Source organism: Lutjanus erythropterus, chromosome 12 (genome assembly GCF_056507025.1).
Source record: "Lutjanus erythropterus isolate fLutEry1 chromosome 12, fLutEry1.hap2, whole genome shotgun sequence".
NCBI lineage: Eukaryota > Metazoa > Chordata > Actinopteri > Lutjaniformes > Lutjanidae > Lutjanus > Lutjanus erythropterus.
This window is the reverse complement of record NC_139328.1, coordinates 24,778,170-24,796,744: the sequence shown is the minus strand read 5'-3', so window position 1 is coordinate 24,796,744 and position 18,575 is coordinate 24,778,170. Positions and strand designations below refer to the sequence as shown.

Here is an 18,575-nt window from a genome sequence, read left to right as displayed (position 1 = left end):
CACACTAGCTGACATAATGCTAAGGGCAGTGAGTCAGTTAAAGTTGCAAAATATATGTAATATTAGAAACATCTGTCTAAATTAATCACACTGTTAACTGCAAAAATGAATATGGCAAGCCCATACTCTCTGTCAAAGGAACAAAATGAGCATTGCAGACTTAATAGTGAGTTGGAGCATTAGACATTATATTAAATAAGTTGAAATCCTTTTTAATATACTGACAAAATCCCATTTAATGGATGGAAATCCTATTTAATATACAATCTATGGTGGAGTAGAGTTGTCCAGCTCCTCCCCCTTCCCCCACCCCTCTACCCCCTCCTCTTCAGGCTCAAAGAAGCTCAAGGAGGAGCGCAAAACGAGTGCAACATTGTAAATTGACAATAAAAAGCAATGAGGAGTCCTCCAGTGATCCAATTGATCAGCTGTTAAAGTTAATTATCTGTCAATGTAAAGTTAAGTCCTTTATCCTGCAAACAAAAGTCCTCAGCTCTGAAAATACACACTCCGGAGTTGGAGTTCAGTGACTGCCTGTCTCACTGCCTGCCAGACCCCATTAACATATTACTCAATTATTATTACTCATTCTGAAAGATTATTTATGATTTCTTAAGACTTATTCTTAACATAAACTCATTTGAGGAACATTGGGCATTAAGTTAAACTCTGATTAATGTGAAACAGGCAAACTAAAACAGCAATTCCAACCTGGAATAGAAATTTCAAAGGACACAGCAGCTGTAGAGAGTTTGTCTCGTCAACTTAACATGTTTCCTTAATTTCTGATGACACATCATGGTCATTTTATGATATATTACAGAAAACATACAGAATTCTTCTTACAAGTGAGAAGTAAAAATCTAGAATGTTATATTAGTGCATATGAATTTATTATTTCATTTAACATGGAAAATGAGTGACCGTAATGTACTGAGACCGAGAAATTTGTGAAAAGTGAAAGCAAAAAGCGTAACAAATTGCCCTGGTTTCCCCTACTCACTTACTTTCCATCACCGATTTTCAGGATTCATCATTTCCATTTTGGAATTAATCACTTTCAGGAATTATATTATAACATTTAAATTCTAACAGAACATCGCTGATTTTTTGACAAATTGGTTTAGTGATTAAATGAAACCAATTTAAGAAAATCAATTTCATACTTGAACGTAAAAACCTGAATGTTTCTCACCACCAAAACCAACGTATGATCCGACTGTTGAACGTACTCGGTCAGTGGGACAAAGCTTTCAGATGTAGGTCACCAGAGAAGCCGCAAACACATCCTTTTTGAATCCTTCTCCTCTCGGTTTAACAAAGATCAGATGTGGAGTCGCGGCTGCCTGCTCGCTGGACACTGCCCACACCTTGTAACACATTCACTCACATGCCAGCCGGAGTTTGCGTGCGCAGTTTTCTTGCTCGCATGCGTCGGGAGCGCACAGAGGGCGCAGCGCCGGTGTCAGTTTGCTCCAGCCTCTTGTAGCGGTCGGTCGGTCGCTGGCTGCTGACTGTGTTGCGCGCAGTGGCGTCTGAGCAGCAGGAATTTTGGGGAGTGGAAATTCCGCTGTTACTTTCACGGCTCGCCTCGTATTTCTGACGTTTCTGTGCTGTGGCGGTCAGTCGGAGGAAGAGAGGCGGAGAGAGAACTGAGAGAAGGAGTAAAGATCTGGAGAGAAGCGCGGCTGGTTTTCACTGAACGCCGGTTTAACTGCTGATTTCTCTTAAAAAAAAATACAAAAAAATCCTCTTGGAAGTACGTCCACCGCTTTTGAGGGTTGAGAAAGAATCGAAGGCTGCTGGCAGCTGCTGGATTTTTCTCTTTTTTTTAATTCTTCGTCTTATTTTCTTGTATTTGGATTATTTTTTCTTCCAGGAGATGATGGCAAGTTGCTCCCTGACAGACACGGGGATCTGCTGCTGAAGCTCGCAGGATGCTGGGGACCCTACAACAACCACATCTTTCACTTTGAGACAAATTTTCTGTTATTTTTTTTCTTCTCTCTTTTGGACGTGTGACCCTCTTCCCCCTGGACGTTTTCTCCTCTTGCGTTTGTCTTTATTTTCTTTTTTCCAGAATGTCTGTGTTGGACAATCTAAGGATGCGTAGTGGATTGCTATTGTTCCTTTTCACCCAAGTCATCTCGGTTGCTTCGTTGACTCAAACTGGTAGGTGTTGACTGGTCGTCTGAAAACAAGTGGCTTGACAACAGGCAGTCTGGCTTCTGAACATTGATACGTTTTGCATCATTTTGCACCATTGTTGCCTCTCACCTGTTATCGCCTCGGCTTTCCCGAGCACGTCTGCAGGGCTTCAAGTTAGACCATGGAAATACTGTTTTTACTATAATAAATTAAAAGAATCAAAGATATTATACAAAATACCGCAAAACCTGATATTTACATATGTTTAAAGATGCGCAAACTGTCTTAGAATAAGTAAAAACTGACAATTTATAATCAAAGACGCACAAGAAGTCCTTATGTGAATATTTCTTCATTATAATAAGAATATTACGCATTTTTCGTGGAGCTTCAGCCATTCATAGACGCATTCTGGGTCTTTTTCGTGCGTTGCCACTGAAGCTTAGAAGCAATTTAATAAATCATTCATTGAGAAAATTAAATTTAGCCATCCTGCCCGTTTGCAGGAGAAGCAGCAGCAGCCAGCGCACCTCACCTTCATGGGCGTAATCACACCTTATGGCAGGGATGCGAAGGCACCCGCACCTTTTCTAAAACAGTGTCATCGGGGTGGTTTATCACCTTTTTTGAAGCTGGAAGAATCATACAGGATGTGAATTTATAGTGACAATGTGTGGATGGGAGCTTGGCGCAGAATTTGGCGCCTTTCTCTCAACATATTTCTTATTCTGCTGGTAGATATTTTTGATTTCTCCAGATGGAGATCTTACTGACGCACTTTAATCTTTAACCCTAAAATGTACAGTCAGACAACATAAGTGCAGTTAAGTGGCTAAAAAGTCTTCTCTAACTGATCAACTTTCTTGCTTCTCTTGCGGCGCAGATAAATGCGGGGGGAATATAGAGATCCACACCGCGGACTACCTGACCTCCCCGGGCTATCCCACCGCCTACCCGCCCTCCCAGCAGTGCGTGTGGGTGATCACAGCCCCGGAGCCCGGCCAGAAGATCCTCATCAACTTCAATCCGCATTTTGATCTGGAGGACAGAGACTGCAAGTAAGAGTTCACTCCTCAATCGCTCTCTCTCTCACCCCTTCTCCTTTCTCCCACCCTCCTCCTCCTCCTCAATCCTGCCTGGATACAGTGTGAAACTCTGCCACCTATTGGTCAAGGAGCTCTCCTCTGCTCCCAGGCAGCTGCTGGAGGTACAAGGGTGAGATATGATGGCACTGAGGCTGTTGCTTCAGAGGAAATGGGGTTTGATGGGTTTTGTAATTCATACTTAAGAAGGGAGGCTGTCTTGTGGGGTTTTTTTTGCAGGAATTTAGAGGAGAGGAGAGTGAACCATCTTTTTATTGATGGAGTTTGCTCGCTACACGAATCAAGAAATGGTGTTTGCTTTTCATTTGGAGGCAGTTTACCTGTTTGTATTTGGAGCAGTAATAGAGTTTGTCTGACTCTTGTTGTTTGCAGAAATAGAACCTTGAGGATCTAATCTTATTTTATAAATAGTTGAAAGCGCTGCTGTCAGGTTTATGTAAGTTTGAGGATGTTGAAAAAGACACAAAACATACGCTGATAGTTTCGTCTGAGGCTTTTTTGGTCTGCAGTTCTTTTCTTTAGGGTGGCTACAGGTCCTTTAAAAGTCTTAAAATTATTTCAATTCACATTTACTAATAAAAGGACTTAAAAAGTATTAAATAGTCTTAAATTCTTTTTTTGAAGACTTTAAATATTTATTTTTTGAATGCTGCAATTGTGGTTTTGCTCCAACTTGTCAAATTTGAATATTTCCTGCTTGTCTTTGTCATCCAGGATAGTAAACTTACTAACTTTGGTTTTGGGGCTGTTGGCTGTACAATACAAGTGATTTGATTATATCAACTCAGGCTTTTTTTTTTTAAGAAAAGCTGGTTGATTGAGACAATAGGTGTCAGATTAATCAGTAATGAAAATAAATGTTAATGAAGACCAATTTTCTGTCACCATCACTGTCCTATGTGGCTCTACGCTGACCAGACACGCAGTAGTTTTGGTTAAAGATAGAATATGCAGGAACATTTGTCAGCTGCTGTTTGTAACCGTGCCTGAAAGACAGTTGATTGTTGATTCTCATTCACAGGTCATCAAATACCAACGTTTTGGGTTAATAAAGCATCCCAAATGCAGCAAAATAATGAGAAAATGTGATAAATACAGGCTGAGAGTTAGTCTGTACAAATACAGATACCAGCACACATCTAGTTGGTCATACAAAGTTTATTTTTATATGATGTTGTGCTGTAGGAAAATCCTGCAAAGTAAACCTTTAAAAACACTTGAAAACAATATGTACTTTCCACACGGACACTCAGACATGCATCAGAAGTCATTCCTGCGAGTGTCTGACGGTGCCTTCCTGAGCATTGCCCTACAAAACCTGTAAACAAGAACAAACACTAATACACACACAACCCCTACACCCCCCTTTCCTTGACCCAGAGACACACACTCGATTGTGTGCATCCACACAACAGCCCATGTGTTGCTCTGTTCCATAAATAAGACTGTTTTTATGTCGGCTCCTCTGTCTTTTTTAAAAGCTCCATAAATGGCTCCTGTTTAAATCACGGCTGGCTGTCCGGCGCTGTCTCACAGATGGGGTCCTCCAATACTATTGGATCATGTTTCACCACCAAGGGACTAATAAAGCATTAGCGTTGTGGACAGATAGTGGGTATTGTGTGTCTTTCAGTGGATCGCACACCTTCCTCAGTGTTGTTAGCATTTAGGAAAGCTTTTATCTGGAAAATCTCATTCTGCAGTGACCTTATTTTGTGTGATAACCCAGGGAGCAGTATAAGTATGCAATAATGCTGTTTAAGTACTTAATGAAATGTAGTAAATCTTGGTGATAAAATTTTAGACAGTGGCTGGCAATGTGGCGTACCACCAACAGAGTATTATTGTCTGTTTAAATTACTTTTCCATAGGTTAATGTGCTGGAATAAGACAGCTGTAAAGTTAAACATTACGATTTAATCAAGGTTTAAAGTGATAGTTTAGATTATTTTATGTGGAGTTGTACTTATCAACAATCAGTGTATAACAGTACAGTAGGTGGTGGTTTGCACGCCCCCAGTTTGGCGAGGTGAGGTCACTAAGTCACATTTTAACAATTAAAAAGGGTCCATCTAAAACAACTTTACTCTTTATTTATTAGTCGTATTTTCATTCCTTTACTTTGGCGCCAGACAGCCTTTTCTGTCTGAAACTACACAAGCAAGTCTTTCTCCAAACTAGGGCTGCAGCTAACAATTATTTCCATTATAAAGAAATCTATCATTTTCTTGCTTTATCGATTACTTGTCTGCCCCATAAAATGTCTGAAAATAGTGAAAAATGTTGATCAAAGCTGAGGGTGATGTCCTCAAAAGTCTTGTTTTGTCAATAACTCAAACATATTCAGTTTGCTGTCAGAGATGAGTAAATAAACCAAAAAATGTTCACATCGGAGAAGCTGAAATCCTCCTGAAAAAAATTACTCAAAACGATTAATAGTATAGTTAGTTGACAACTAGTCAAGTATTCAATTCATTGTTGCACCTCGGCTTGAAAACAACCAAACTCCATTGGTGAAATCAGTAATTTTACCTTCCATAACATGAGACTAGCAACTCCCATGTCACCAAAGAAGTTTGGTTGGTTTGGGGAGAGAGATATTTGGCTTGTATATTGGCATTTTCATGCTAGAAAACGCTATCTGACAGCAAGGTATAGTTGTGAAAATATTATAAATATAGTGTACACTTAAACTCATATCGATCTTTTTGTTAAGTGCCCTTTTTTGTTCCTCAAAACTGGGGGCATGCTATCAATAAGTAACACCTCCTGAAATAACCCTTTTAACATTTGCTAAACATGTAAGTAATGTATTTTTATCCAATGAGAAGCAGATAGGCTTCTTAAATCTGACAAACAACCAGATGAGGGTCTACAGGTACAAAAAAACAAGTTATTTGATGTCCAATAAGTGAAAAAGTATGAAAAATGTAAGAAGAGGTTTCAAAAGATTTCCAAGTTGATCTTTTTCTGTATGTGAAGAGGCTCTTCTAGTTCTCTGTTAGTGTCCAGGCTCTTTCTCTCTGTGATGGGACTGTTGACTTTGGCCACTCACACGTCTTGGTAAGCCTGCACACATTTCGACATTAAGATTGACACGCATTTACTGCTACAGGATTCAAACCTGTGACCGTTCTGCAGCCAGGCCACCCTGCAGCCACCTCAACATGTCATTTGGCTGTTTTGTTAGGGGCCCTCCGTTTTGCTCGATTGCTTTCATTATTTGTTGTGTGAGTTTATGTTGGATGATGACGGGGTGTAGCTCGTAGCTCTCTGACTTGGCAGGAGCCGTGTTGTTTTTGGGACCGAGTCAAATGTTCGAAATATGCCCATTGAGCCGGGCTTTAAGCCTTTTGGCGAGACTGCGGTCCCACTTAAAAATTTCCTGAGATGATATTTAAGAGTTTTATTTCACTGTCTGATGCCACTGAGCTCAGTGTCAGCTTCAAAATGTGATACTCCAGTCAGTGATTGGAAACAACAAAAGGATCTAATGTTTTACCATGAATTTGAAGTCTTAAAGGTTGTGCTTTAAACTGGCTTGTAATCCAGAAACATGTGGGACAGCAAGCATCTGTCCATCAGCAAGTGTCCATGAGGACGATACTGAATCTCTATCAGTTCCAGATCTGACCCTTGATCTCTGATGTCTCTGCAGAGAGGAGTGATAAAACTGGGCCTTTGTTTCTCAGGAATCAAAAGCAAATATGTGGTAGAGCTGAAACAACTTGATTAATCAGTTTGTCAATCAACAAAAAATAATCTGTAACAATCTTAACAGTCAGTTCATTTTTGGTTTTTAAGCCAGAATGTCAAATATTCTCTGGTTGCAGCTTTTCAAATGTGAGGTTGGGTTTTGAATTGTTGGTTGGACAAAACAAGAAGATATCACTTTTAAATTTATATAATTTAAAGGGCTTTTTTTTTTTTACTGTTTTCTGATATTTCATTTGACATAAGCCAGAAATGTAATCAGATAATTGAGAAAAGTAATCAGCATGATCAATGGTAGAGCTACCACTAGACCACCTCTAGATGAAACAGAATTCTGAATAACAGTGTGCATTTTAGAGAAATTTAAATTTGATACAATACTAAAAACAAAACAATACTTGTTAAAGTCCAAGGCACACAAAATTGTCTTTTGTATTTAGCCTTGCTCTTAACCGGTGACCCTTATAGTAACAGAGATTTGTTGGAGTTCAGGGAATTTCCCAGATGGACTTTTAATGTTCTGTAGGGAAATCAAGCCAGTGGCATTTAGGTTACAGGACAGTTTCAATAACGCTCCCCTATCCCACAGTTATAAATAATTCAAATATACTCTCCTCCTGATTTAAATTTATTGTTGTAATGACACCTCCCCTCCTCCCTCATCAGATAGCCTGTCGCTGCCTGCCCATTTCTCCCAGTCCCATAATTAAATTACTGGACCAAAATGGAACAAACATGTTCCAGTGCTGTGAAACATGTCTGCAGTTAAACTAGCCAAACAAAGAAGCCTTCGCACTGGCGTCCTCAAGCGAACGCAGGCTGCATTTCCGACATCTGTGCCGCAACACATCTTCCCCGTGCACCATCATGATCCTGGGTTTGTAATTATGATTCCTAATTACAGTGTTTTTAAAAATACATATTTGTCAACCAGGAAATGCTTTTTGCCAGTGTGATTCATGAAGGAGGAGACATAAACTTTCAGGGAGTTTTGCACTAAAATTGGATAGTTAGGAAAAAATGATGACTAATCAAGAAAACAATTATATTTAAAGGATAGAGTGCACGTTTATGTAATAACAGAAATATACATCAGAAATTTGCTGGGATTCCAAATAAAATATACTGTAGCATCTTTCATGATGAGCTTTGAGGTTAAATGGATTAATTTGCGGTTCATAAGGCCGTTATAAGCTTCTGTAAAACAGTCAGTCTGGGTGATAATAACCTTTTACTTCGACAAACTCTCAAGTGACACAGTCTGCGCTCAGTGAACAGACGTTGGTGTAGACGAGAACCAGTAACACTTTTGTTCAAACACGCTCGGCTCTGCCTCCGTAGCCAATCTGGAGCGGCACCAGGACAAGTCTTGTCTCACGTCCATGTCTGAAATAGCGTGGCCGACAAAGTGAATCCCTGCGGAGCGCGGTAAAATAGAGCAGAGGCATGGATAAGGAACATGCGTCGGTGGCGGGATAATTTGGGACATCTTTTTAAGAGTTGGCTGAACTTGTTTCCTCCTACATGAGGCTGTAGCTGGCACAGTCCACTCCTCACACAGACACACAATACTCACACACACATAACACACACACGCACACAGGCAACCAAACTTTCTGTCACTTACAGTATGCTTCATGTGCGCTCTGTGGTGCAAACAGCTCCAGTGTTCATGCCCCACAAAGCCTCTAACACACATTCTTGTACAGTTTTGTAACACTGACACACACAGAGTAACTTAAGAGGAGAAATATGTAGTATATTTACTTTAATAAATCATAAAATGAGCATCGTATGTCATCAGAGATCAAGGAAACCTGTTAAGTTGAAATACTCACTTCTCTGACATCAGTGCTGCAGCCATGGCATCCTCCTTTGGAATTTCTATTTTCCGGGCCAGAATAACTGTTTTTGTTTGCCCATGTCATATTAATTGGAGTTTAAATTAATGCAGAATGCTCGCTGAATGAGCAAGTCTCTGTTTATGAGTCGTAAGAAATCATTAATAATCTTTTAGAAGGAGTAGATGTTTATAACGGTTTAATTGAGCAGTATGTTAATTGAGTCTGGCTGGCAGCGAGACAGGCAGTCCAGTGTCTGTATTTTCAGAGCAGTGGGCTTTTGTTTTCAGGATAACAGGCTTAGCTTTTAAATTGACAGACAATTAACAGTTATAAACAGCTGATCAGCTTACAGTATAGGACCAGAATTTGCTTGTTATTGTCAGTTTATGAAGTTGTGCTCGCCCTGCGCTCCTGGGGAGCTCAGCCTACAGAGCTTCCCTGAGTCCGGGGAGGAGGAAGAGGATATATTACATAGGATTTCAGTTTATTTAATATACCGTCAATGGCTCCAACTTGCTATTTTGACAAATGTTTGCATGCACAATTGCTTCATATTGCTCCTTTAAAAGGAAAATCCACTGTAAGTACCTGTTTTTAATGTCACATCTTGGATTTATGGGCTCAGACTGTTCATGAGGGGTCACTGAATGCTTTGATGAGTATGAAAATTATTTGAATTTTATGTTCTGGCCTTCGCAGTCACCAGATCTCAACTGATCTGAACAGCGATGGGAGATTTGGGAGAGAGGAACTCCACCAACACACCAAATGAGTGAATATCTTTTGAAAGGGTCTTCATCCCTCCAGTTGGATCCCTCACACGTGTAGAATCTATATTAAGGAGCACTGAAGCTGGTTTACCTAAACCTTACTAAGGGTTCTCTCACACTAGAAGGTCCGAACCAAGGTCCGTGTTTTTGTTGCACTGTATACATGTGATCCGCTTAGTTTTGGCTTCCACATTGCAATTCTGTGAGTGAACTTTACATAACAAACTGCCTGTATTGTCATCACCTACATGAGTTGTGTCTCCCCATACTTGCAATTAATCAATTGCCTAGTAGACGGGCGTGAAATTTGAGACTAAATGAATGAAATGTGTGACAAATGAAATGGTCCGAAAGTTTGAACCATTCACTACATACAGTTTTATTTTTTACTTATTAGATCCACCTAGCTAAAATGACTGCAGCCTAAAAACACAACCTACAATAAATCCTACTTTCATAAAGGTCACCATGCTAACTTTTAGTTTAAAATGTTTTGTTGAGATGCTGATTAAACTTCAGTGTCAATAAATGGGGTAGACAACATGTTACAAACATCATATCCTTCATGAAGATGGGGATTATTGCAGGGCTGCTGTGTTTGCATTAGTTTAAGCAAACCTTTAATTTGCAGTAACACGAGTGCAGACCACTCCACTGAAGCAAAGGTAGTCTGGGCATGCTGAGGAAAAGTTGGTACAGGAATAGTAAAGAAATGAATTACAGCACATGATCACAGAATAATTGTAATACCATACCGTGACGATAAATAACAGCTTGTGGAGTGAAAGAAATAACAGGAGAGAGAAGGAAATAGAGGGAGATCCTATAAATTCCTCTACAGTGTGATGGAAGGACCAGTTGTTCCTTGTGTCCCGAGGCAAAGTGCTCCGTGATTAGTCAAGAAAAGCAGAGACACAGTCACAGGACTCACCGCCTGGAGCTGTCACATGAACGGAAACACACATTTTGATGGCGTTTGTGTGTGTCAATGTGTGTATGTGTGGGGGCTGGGTGGCTGTGGTATTCATAAAGTCAGCCATGGATTTTGTTTTTCAGTCACTCCATGTTTTCAAACTTGGCTGATCGTGATGACTGTGAAGAACAAATCAAGTCGTCTTGAAGGATTTGAAATATACAACATTTCAGTTTAAGATGTGAGAAAGATGAGTGGATAAAGGATAAATAGATGTTTGGATGGTAATGTAGAGACTGGTAGATCAATAGATTGATTGCTAAGTGGATGGACGGAAGGACATCAGTCTGCACTGATGGATAAATGATGGGTGCATGAATTTGTATGGATTGCTGGACAATGGATAAATGGTCTTTGTACGACTAACCCTTTTCATCCAAAGAACTCTCTTTAGAAGAAAAAAAGATTGGAATATAAACCCTTGTGTTCTTGCTGCCAGCCTTAGAAAGTGGAATGTTTCTGAGTAGAATCTCTAGAGAGGGTTCTAGGTGGAACCATTACAACATAGAAGAGTTCCCTCTACACACTCTTACAGGGGATGCTGGGTGGACCCTTTCAGAAATTGTTCGAGGCATATTCTTCTGTTAGAAGGTAGAACTCTCTGGAAGGGTTCCAAGTAGGACCTTCACAAAAGGTTCTAACAGAACCATAACATGTTCTCCTATTGGGACAAGCTGAAGAACGCTTTATGGTTCCAGTTAGCACCTCTATTTCTAAGAGTATAGGTCAAAATATTGAAGGAAGGGTGTATCGTTGGGTGATAGATGGAAGAACTGCAGGACAGGTGAATGAATCAACAGGTAGCTGGAGGGACGGATGGATGGATGGATCAGCTGATGGAATGATGACGGGATAGGAGGACTGATGATTGGACTGGATGTTGGATGAAGGATGAAGGATGAAATTAATTCTTAGACCATGGCTGGAAGGATTTGGGGGTGAATGGATGTATTGATTGGTAGATTGAATTGCTGGACAATGGATGAATGAATTTCTGGATGATAAATGGAACGATGATGGATGGATGGATAGAATAGATGGATAAATCAAAAGCTAGGTCGATGTATCAAAGGAAGGATGTATCGTTGGATGATAATGGAAGAATGGCAGGACAGATGAATGAAACAACAGATGGCTGGAGGGACGGATGGATGGATCAACCGGCGGAACCACGATCAGATAGATGTATGGGTGATTGGATTAATTGCTGGATTAGGGATGAAGTCAATTGTTGGACTGCAGATGGAAGGATTTGGGGGTGAATGGATGTATCGATTGGTGGATTGAATTGCTGGACAATGGATGAATGAATTTCCTGATGATAAATGGAAAGATGATGGATGGATGAATCTCAAGATGGATGATGGATGGAAGGATGGAGCTGGCAGACAGGCTGACTGTAAATGAATCAACAGATGGTTGAAGGAATGTAGCGTGGATGGATGGAGGGTAGAACGCTAGATGAACAATGAATCAATTACTCTGAACATTTAGATTAGATTAGATTAGATTAGATTAGAAAACTTTATTAATCCCAAAATGAGAAACTCATTTACCATCAAATCAACTCATACAGGCAGCATACAATATAGACTACATTGACTACACTGTAATCTATATTAATACCTATTAATGCCAATATTTGGGTGAAAATGAATTAATAGGATTTATCTATATGAAATATACATCATTTCTGATATTTTTGGTTTGCTTTAAAGTTTTTAAATTCTAAACTTGCTCTGTAACAGACAGTATCCTCGTCCCAGACAAGATTCCACAACTTCAAACAATTAAAAAACGCATAAAAAAAACTTCAAAATCTAAAACTAACAATACCTACTGACAACATAGGTATAATTTTTTTTTTTTTTTTTTTTTTTTTTAATTAAAGAAAATGTTGGATCTTTAAAGGATTCCTGTTTCACTTCCTGGTTTAAAAATAGGTGAAAATACTGCTCAAGCACTTGTAAACTTTATATTTTTGACAAATTCATTAATAATAATAATAAGCTAAATAAAAAAATATGGTTTAAAATGTGTATTTTGATTAACATTACAAGAACTCTTAGTAACTTTAAAAAATAAAATTACTCTCTACTCACTACAACTATGCTGTGAAATGGGAAAAAAAAAAAAAGTTAACGTAAGATGGCAAGTCCTGTAGATTTTCCATCTGCTGCAGTTGACATCTACATTTAATAAAAATCTTAATCACTAGGAGACTGGTCTATTACAAGGTTTAACAGTTTGATCTTTTAAAATATATTTTCCCAGCATAAGTGAAGAGGAAAAATAAAATACCCTCAAAATGTTTATTTCCCCGGTTCCCAAGAATGAGTAAAGCCATTTCAGACATATGTACAGTTATGGATCTAGTCCATAACTAAAAGTTTTCCTTAAAAAAATCTCATGGCTGCCAGGACAAAAAACCGGCTTAAAGAGATCGATGGGTGAATGGATGGAAGAATTGTATGTATCACTGAATGACAGAAGAATTGCCTGACAGATGTATGAATCATCAGATTTCTGGATGGATTGTGGGATGGAGGGGTGGATTGCTGCATGGACGGATATTCAGTTGGATAAACTGAAGTCCCCAGCACATTTTTGATGACCTCCTTGTGAAAGTGGAAAACAACAGCGTCAGTTGTCTAGTCTCGTGTTTGTGCCACAGCACAAAAATGCGCCACATCACAAATATTCTGTTGAATCTCCTCCTTTTTTATGTGGCTGTAGACCGAGGCGTTGTTTCTCCAGCGGTCCTGTGCTCAGCTTTCAGTCTGACTTTGCCAGTTTTAAGGAAAATAAAAGTGTCCCCTCCAGATGGTTGTATTTTTCAGTTCCACAACAGCCACACAAAACAGGAAAACTAAATGTGCCTCTGTCACAGAATGGTTAGCTTGTGGCTCGCTTCCAAGGAAATTTGAGGCGTAAGCCTCCAGAAATTATTTGGGTGTTTGTTGTGTGTTTTGTAGGGATGTGTTCCTACTATTTGTTACTTTGAAGTACAAAAGAGAGCCGTGAGAATTAGGTCAGTGAAAGATGGATATTTGTTTTGTTTTCCTGTTTGTAGTCTAAATGAGCAATTTTCCTGTCTTATGTAGTATGATTTGTCTTCTGCATTGCACTCACACGTGTTATTTCTAATGTGCATTTGTTAAAACAGAAAATATGACAGTTTTAGGCTTTAATTGGGACTGAAATGTCTCATTTTGTCCTCTCAGCTTTGTTTAGTTTGTTTTATTAGTGGTATTACCAGTTTGAACAAAATAGTTTTAAATACTCATGGTTTTAATAGTATAGAACAACAAATATACAGATCAGAATACCTCTCTTTTGCCATGCCATCTTTGCTTTTCAAAATTACTCTCGTTCCCACAAAGCAGTGGGGTCTTACTCTGGGACTCTAGGACTCCTTATAGAACTCAAGCAAAGGACATTTGTTTAATCATTAAATTGTTGTTTCTGGTCATTTATCGTGATCCTCACAGAACTTGAAATATTAAAGGAATGAGAAAATAAAAAAGTAGAAATAGTAATTAAAACGAAGATGGGGTTGGAAATCTTCTGTGTAAAAAAGATACTGTGATCTCTGAGATGACGACTAAACAAAGGGGAAAGGGAGAAAGAGTACAGACAGACTCAGAGAGAGACAGAGGGCTTGAGGCTGGTTGGCATGGTCAGTCTGATCCTGACCTCAGTGACAGACCTCTCACTGTCTCTCCTCCTCCACCCTCAGGCTGTTCTGTCGTGCCCTGCACCATCACTTTCTCCCTGTCTCTTCTCACTCTCTGAACTCCATGTGCACTCGTCATGTTTTCAGCACATTTTTTCCCCTGTTCGCCATATGCTCTTTGTCTCCTTCTCCTCGATATGGAAAAATGATGGGGAACTTTTCACTGTGTACAACTTGAACTCCTGGCTGTAAAATAAAAACTAAACACTAAATGATGACTGAGCAAATTGTTCCCACAGCTGCCATTTTCAGGCCACCACAGACCACATTATCAGCAAAAGCCATTCGCACCTTTGTTGGGGTAAGGATCAACTAGATAAGAAGGGTAGATAAAGATGCTAATAGCAAATGATTGCCTATTTCACATCCAGCAATGGATGCGAGCAACATTCATGGCAACTTCTGTTGAATCAAAGTCCAGTATCTGCTCTTAATTCGTTAAAATTTTAAAATGATCCTCATCAGCCCATCCATCGGCGATTGACAATATTTTTGTCCTCCTCCCACCTCCTCCCATCCTCTCAGGTCTCAGATGGGAGATGTGTGCATGCAGTGAATTCAGTATGTTACACATTTTGCGTAGATTCACTACGTCCAACAGACGCAAAGTGTCTAGAAATTACATGTTGTCACACTTATTTTCCATTTTAAACAGAGAAATACAGCCATACACCTTCTGAATTCAAGTTTCTCCCTTTTACTGAACTAAGACGACCTTAATTGGCTTAATTGTCAAAATAAATCCTTAATTCACTGCGTGAAAATAGTGAAAAGAGTCTGACTCTGCAGGCTGTTTTCCTCTCACTCGTCACCCAGCTCAGCGCATTCGTGGTCGGCTGAGTGGGTGTGGACTGCGCCGCTGGATGAAAGCGCAGTGCAGAGCGGAGGCTGTCACACTGCAGACTATTACATTAGTAGAATAAAATGACAAATATTGCCCTAAAAATCGACCAAAAAAGCAATCAGCGATGGATCCAGCCCATCCTCAATAGATGATATATTCGCCCAACCCTACTATAAGATCAGATACAGCTGGTATTTTATGTAAAGCTAAGGAAAGCCATGAAAAAAGTCCAAGAGCATCAGGACAGACCTCAGGCTTGAATTTATCCTTTTAAGTAATTTCATAAAGTTATAGTCAAAATGAGTTTTGTTTTGTTGTTTTTTTAAGATACCCAAAACGGAAAAATATTACTAATAAGTGATAGACTGCATGTTCAAGCATAGCAAAGCAAACATTTTATGATGCCTTACCAATGATCAAATATCATGTAAGCAGTTTAAGCTGTTTGGTGCCAGAAATCAGTGTTACAAAGTTCAGAATTTATCTATCAATAAATACAATTCCTGTTTTTTTTCCACCATTTATAGATCAGAGTAAGAATAGTTTACTGAACATTGGCTGACTTTCAGCAGCTGACTCTTGTCTCTCAGCAGCAAATATTTGTCTAATGGAAGGAAGGGTGAACTTTGATTCCTGCTATTGTTTCTGTTATGCAACTCTGGATTGTTTGGATTTGCTTTTCTAAACAATTATAGACACAAAACTCTGCGTCACCTATGAATCAGCTCAAACATAAATAACTCATACACAGGAACACACATACACACACGCACACACGATAAAACTAACAAATTAACTAAACGCAATCAGACCTATTGTGGTGGATTCCCTGCTCATCAGTTAGTCGCACACAAATACACGCACACACACACTCACACTTTCGCACACAAATGAAAACACATGTCAGATTAGATCCTTAACGAGCAGATTAACGAGGAGAGAGTTTGGTGGGGCGGTGGGGGGGGGGGCCCAGTTAGCAAAGTCACACACACACACGCACAAACACACAGGCGTGCACACAAGCACACAGCTGTAATCTCAGGATTTACAAGATACACTCGCTGATACACTCCAGATGTTCCAAAAGCAAAATACACACTCTTGCATGCAAGATAGAAGGGCATCTATCAAAGTAAACAGCTGGATTTAACAGTGACGATAAAGCTTGTTTTGAACTCTTTCTGCACTTCTATTGGCTGTTATCTTGTGTTAAAGCTCACCATTTTTTAATCCACTCTATAAACCGGAGAGTTCCAGTCCTCGATTATGATTGGCTGTTGCCATGGCCTCTTGGGGCTTATTGCTTTAGTTAACACTGGATGTACAGTAAGCATAAAAATGACAGCGATGTCAGGAAGTGAAGGGATCGGTGGATTGCTGGATTGGCTGGTTGAATAAGTTTGGGGGATTTATCCAAAGAGGCATTTGGGAGGATATTTAATGTGACGATGGTTGGACATGGCTACTTTTAAATTCTCAAGTCTTAGGCAGTTTTCAGGCTCAGACTTCAACCGTACTGTAAGTCTTATTTTTTCCCCCTTCAGAGACATGGATCACAGACATCATCACATCCCCAAAAAATGTGAAAAATGCACAATTTTCTTTTTTTTTTTAGATTTAACTGTTACTTTGGTCGTGATACCACATAAAAGCAAGAAAATGAGTCATGCGTTGGTTCATGGCATGTCATATTGCAGCGGCACCTTCAAAGGAGAAGTTTGTAACAAAGCAGGCATTCACCAGATGTGTATTTTCAGACTGAAGCTTGTTCTTAGGATAATACTAGGGCTGGGCAATATGGCTTATGAATACATAGACATTTGTAGGCTATTCTGCGATAAATGATATATATCTTGACATGCACATTTTCTCCGAAGTAACTACTGTAAAACTAAAGCAGTTAAATTGAGCTCAATCTTAAACATTTAAAGAAGTAAAATGCAACATTCACATTAATGCAGCAGTAATATTAACCCAAAAACATCAGATAAAATAGTAAAACAATGAAACAGACAATTTTACCACATAGTGACTACTGTAAAGGAGCAATGTAGCTATTGTGCTGACAGAAATGAGTAGAGCAGTCTAAATGACAACTATTAAATAGGTTATAATCCTATTTAACATACGATCTATGGTTGAAATGATTTGTTACCCCTCAGCCCTTCCTCACCAGACATGGCAGAGACAGGCAGGCTGCAGGAATGCAGGATGCACATAACCTCGTAATTTGACAATAACAAGCCACGATGAGTCCTACACTGTAAGTAGATTAGCTCTTTATAAACGTCAATTTACTTTAAATGTAAAGTTAGGCCTGTTATCCCGAAAACAAAAGCCCACTGCTCTGAAAATACACACTCTAGGCAATGAGTTAAGCGGCTATCTGTCTCGCTGCCTGTAAACCTCCATTAACATTGTGCTCAATTTAACAATTATGCACATCTACACCTTCTACAAGATTATTAATGATTTCTTATGACTCATAAACAGACACTTACTCATTTGGAGAAAATTCGTCATTAATTTGGAATCTGATTAATGAGACATAAAAATACAAAACAGTTATTCTGGTTCAAAGTCAAGTGAAGCGAGTATTTCAACCTAACATGTTTCCTTGATCTCTGATGGCATATCATGCTGATTTTATGATTTATTACAGTGAATATATTACAAATTTCTTCTTTGAGCAAATGATGCCTTACATAATTTTACTTTATTAAGTTTTAGAAAGCAGAACCTTTAGTTGTAGTGGAGTATTTTCACAGCAGGGATGGTTTTAGGTTAGGACACCCACAGCATAACTACTAGTCACGCTAAAGACAGTTAAAATAGCATAAAGCTGGAGGTCTCCCAAATACGGTGTGAAGCTGTGGAACTGAAAGCCATGATAACAGTAACAAACATGATCAGATGATTTATTGTGTTACTTACAAGCTGATAATGTCGTAATATTACATAGACAAGGATTATTTATTCTTTTCTGAAACACTGAAAACTCAAATATGAGAATATGGTCATCTCCCATATTGCACATTAATTTATATTTGAATATATTGAAAATATTTTCTGTTCTTGCTTTGCTTGTGCTTGTGTTTTTTGTGTAGTTGATGACAAATTATACAAAAATGACACCAATGATGTTTTCCAACTTCAAGTTTGTGAAGCTCTTGGCTTTCACATTTGGTGTGGACTCCATGGGAATCTACTTTTGACTGTTTTTCTGGATTTCAGTCCAGCTACAGCAGCTTTCACACCTCAGCGAAGCAAAGCTCTCAGTGAAAACAGCATCAGGTCCAGAAAAACCTGTCCAACTGGCCCAAAAATGTGAAAATGGCCTTATGTGAACTTCAAAGTGAGTAAAATATCTAAAAATTGACTGTATTATAGGAATTCAACATGTCTTTGCCTTGTTAGTTTTTAAGCTAGATAGATTCTTTCTT

The 18,575-nt window shown here is 39.1% G+C and overlaps 1 protein-coding gene across 1 annotated transcript in view; it reads left to right on the top strand.

Moving 5' to 3' along the window:
- The first annotated feature begins 336 nt into the window (after positions 1-336).
- The window catches only part of LOC146318051 (neuropilin-1a-like), a 108,766-nt gene continuing 90,527 nt past the window's right edge, over positions 337-18,575 (top strand). Inside the window, exons 1-2 of the mRNA XM_084731449.1 lie at positions 337-2,172; positions 3,032-3,206. Of these exons, the coding sequence (XP_084587575.1) occupies positions 2,082-2,172; positions 3,032-3,206 (266 nt within the window). The 5' untranslated portion in view covers positions 337-2,081. The remainder of the gene's footprint in view (positions 2,173-3,031; positions 3,207-18,575) is intronic.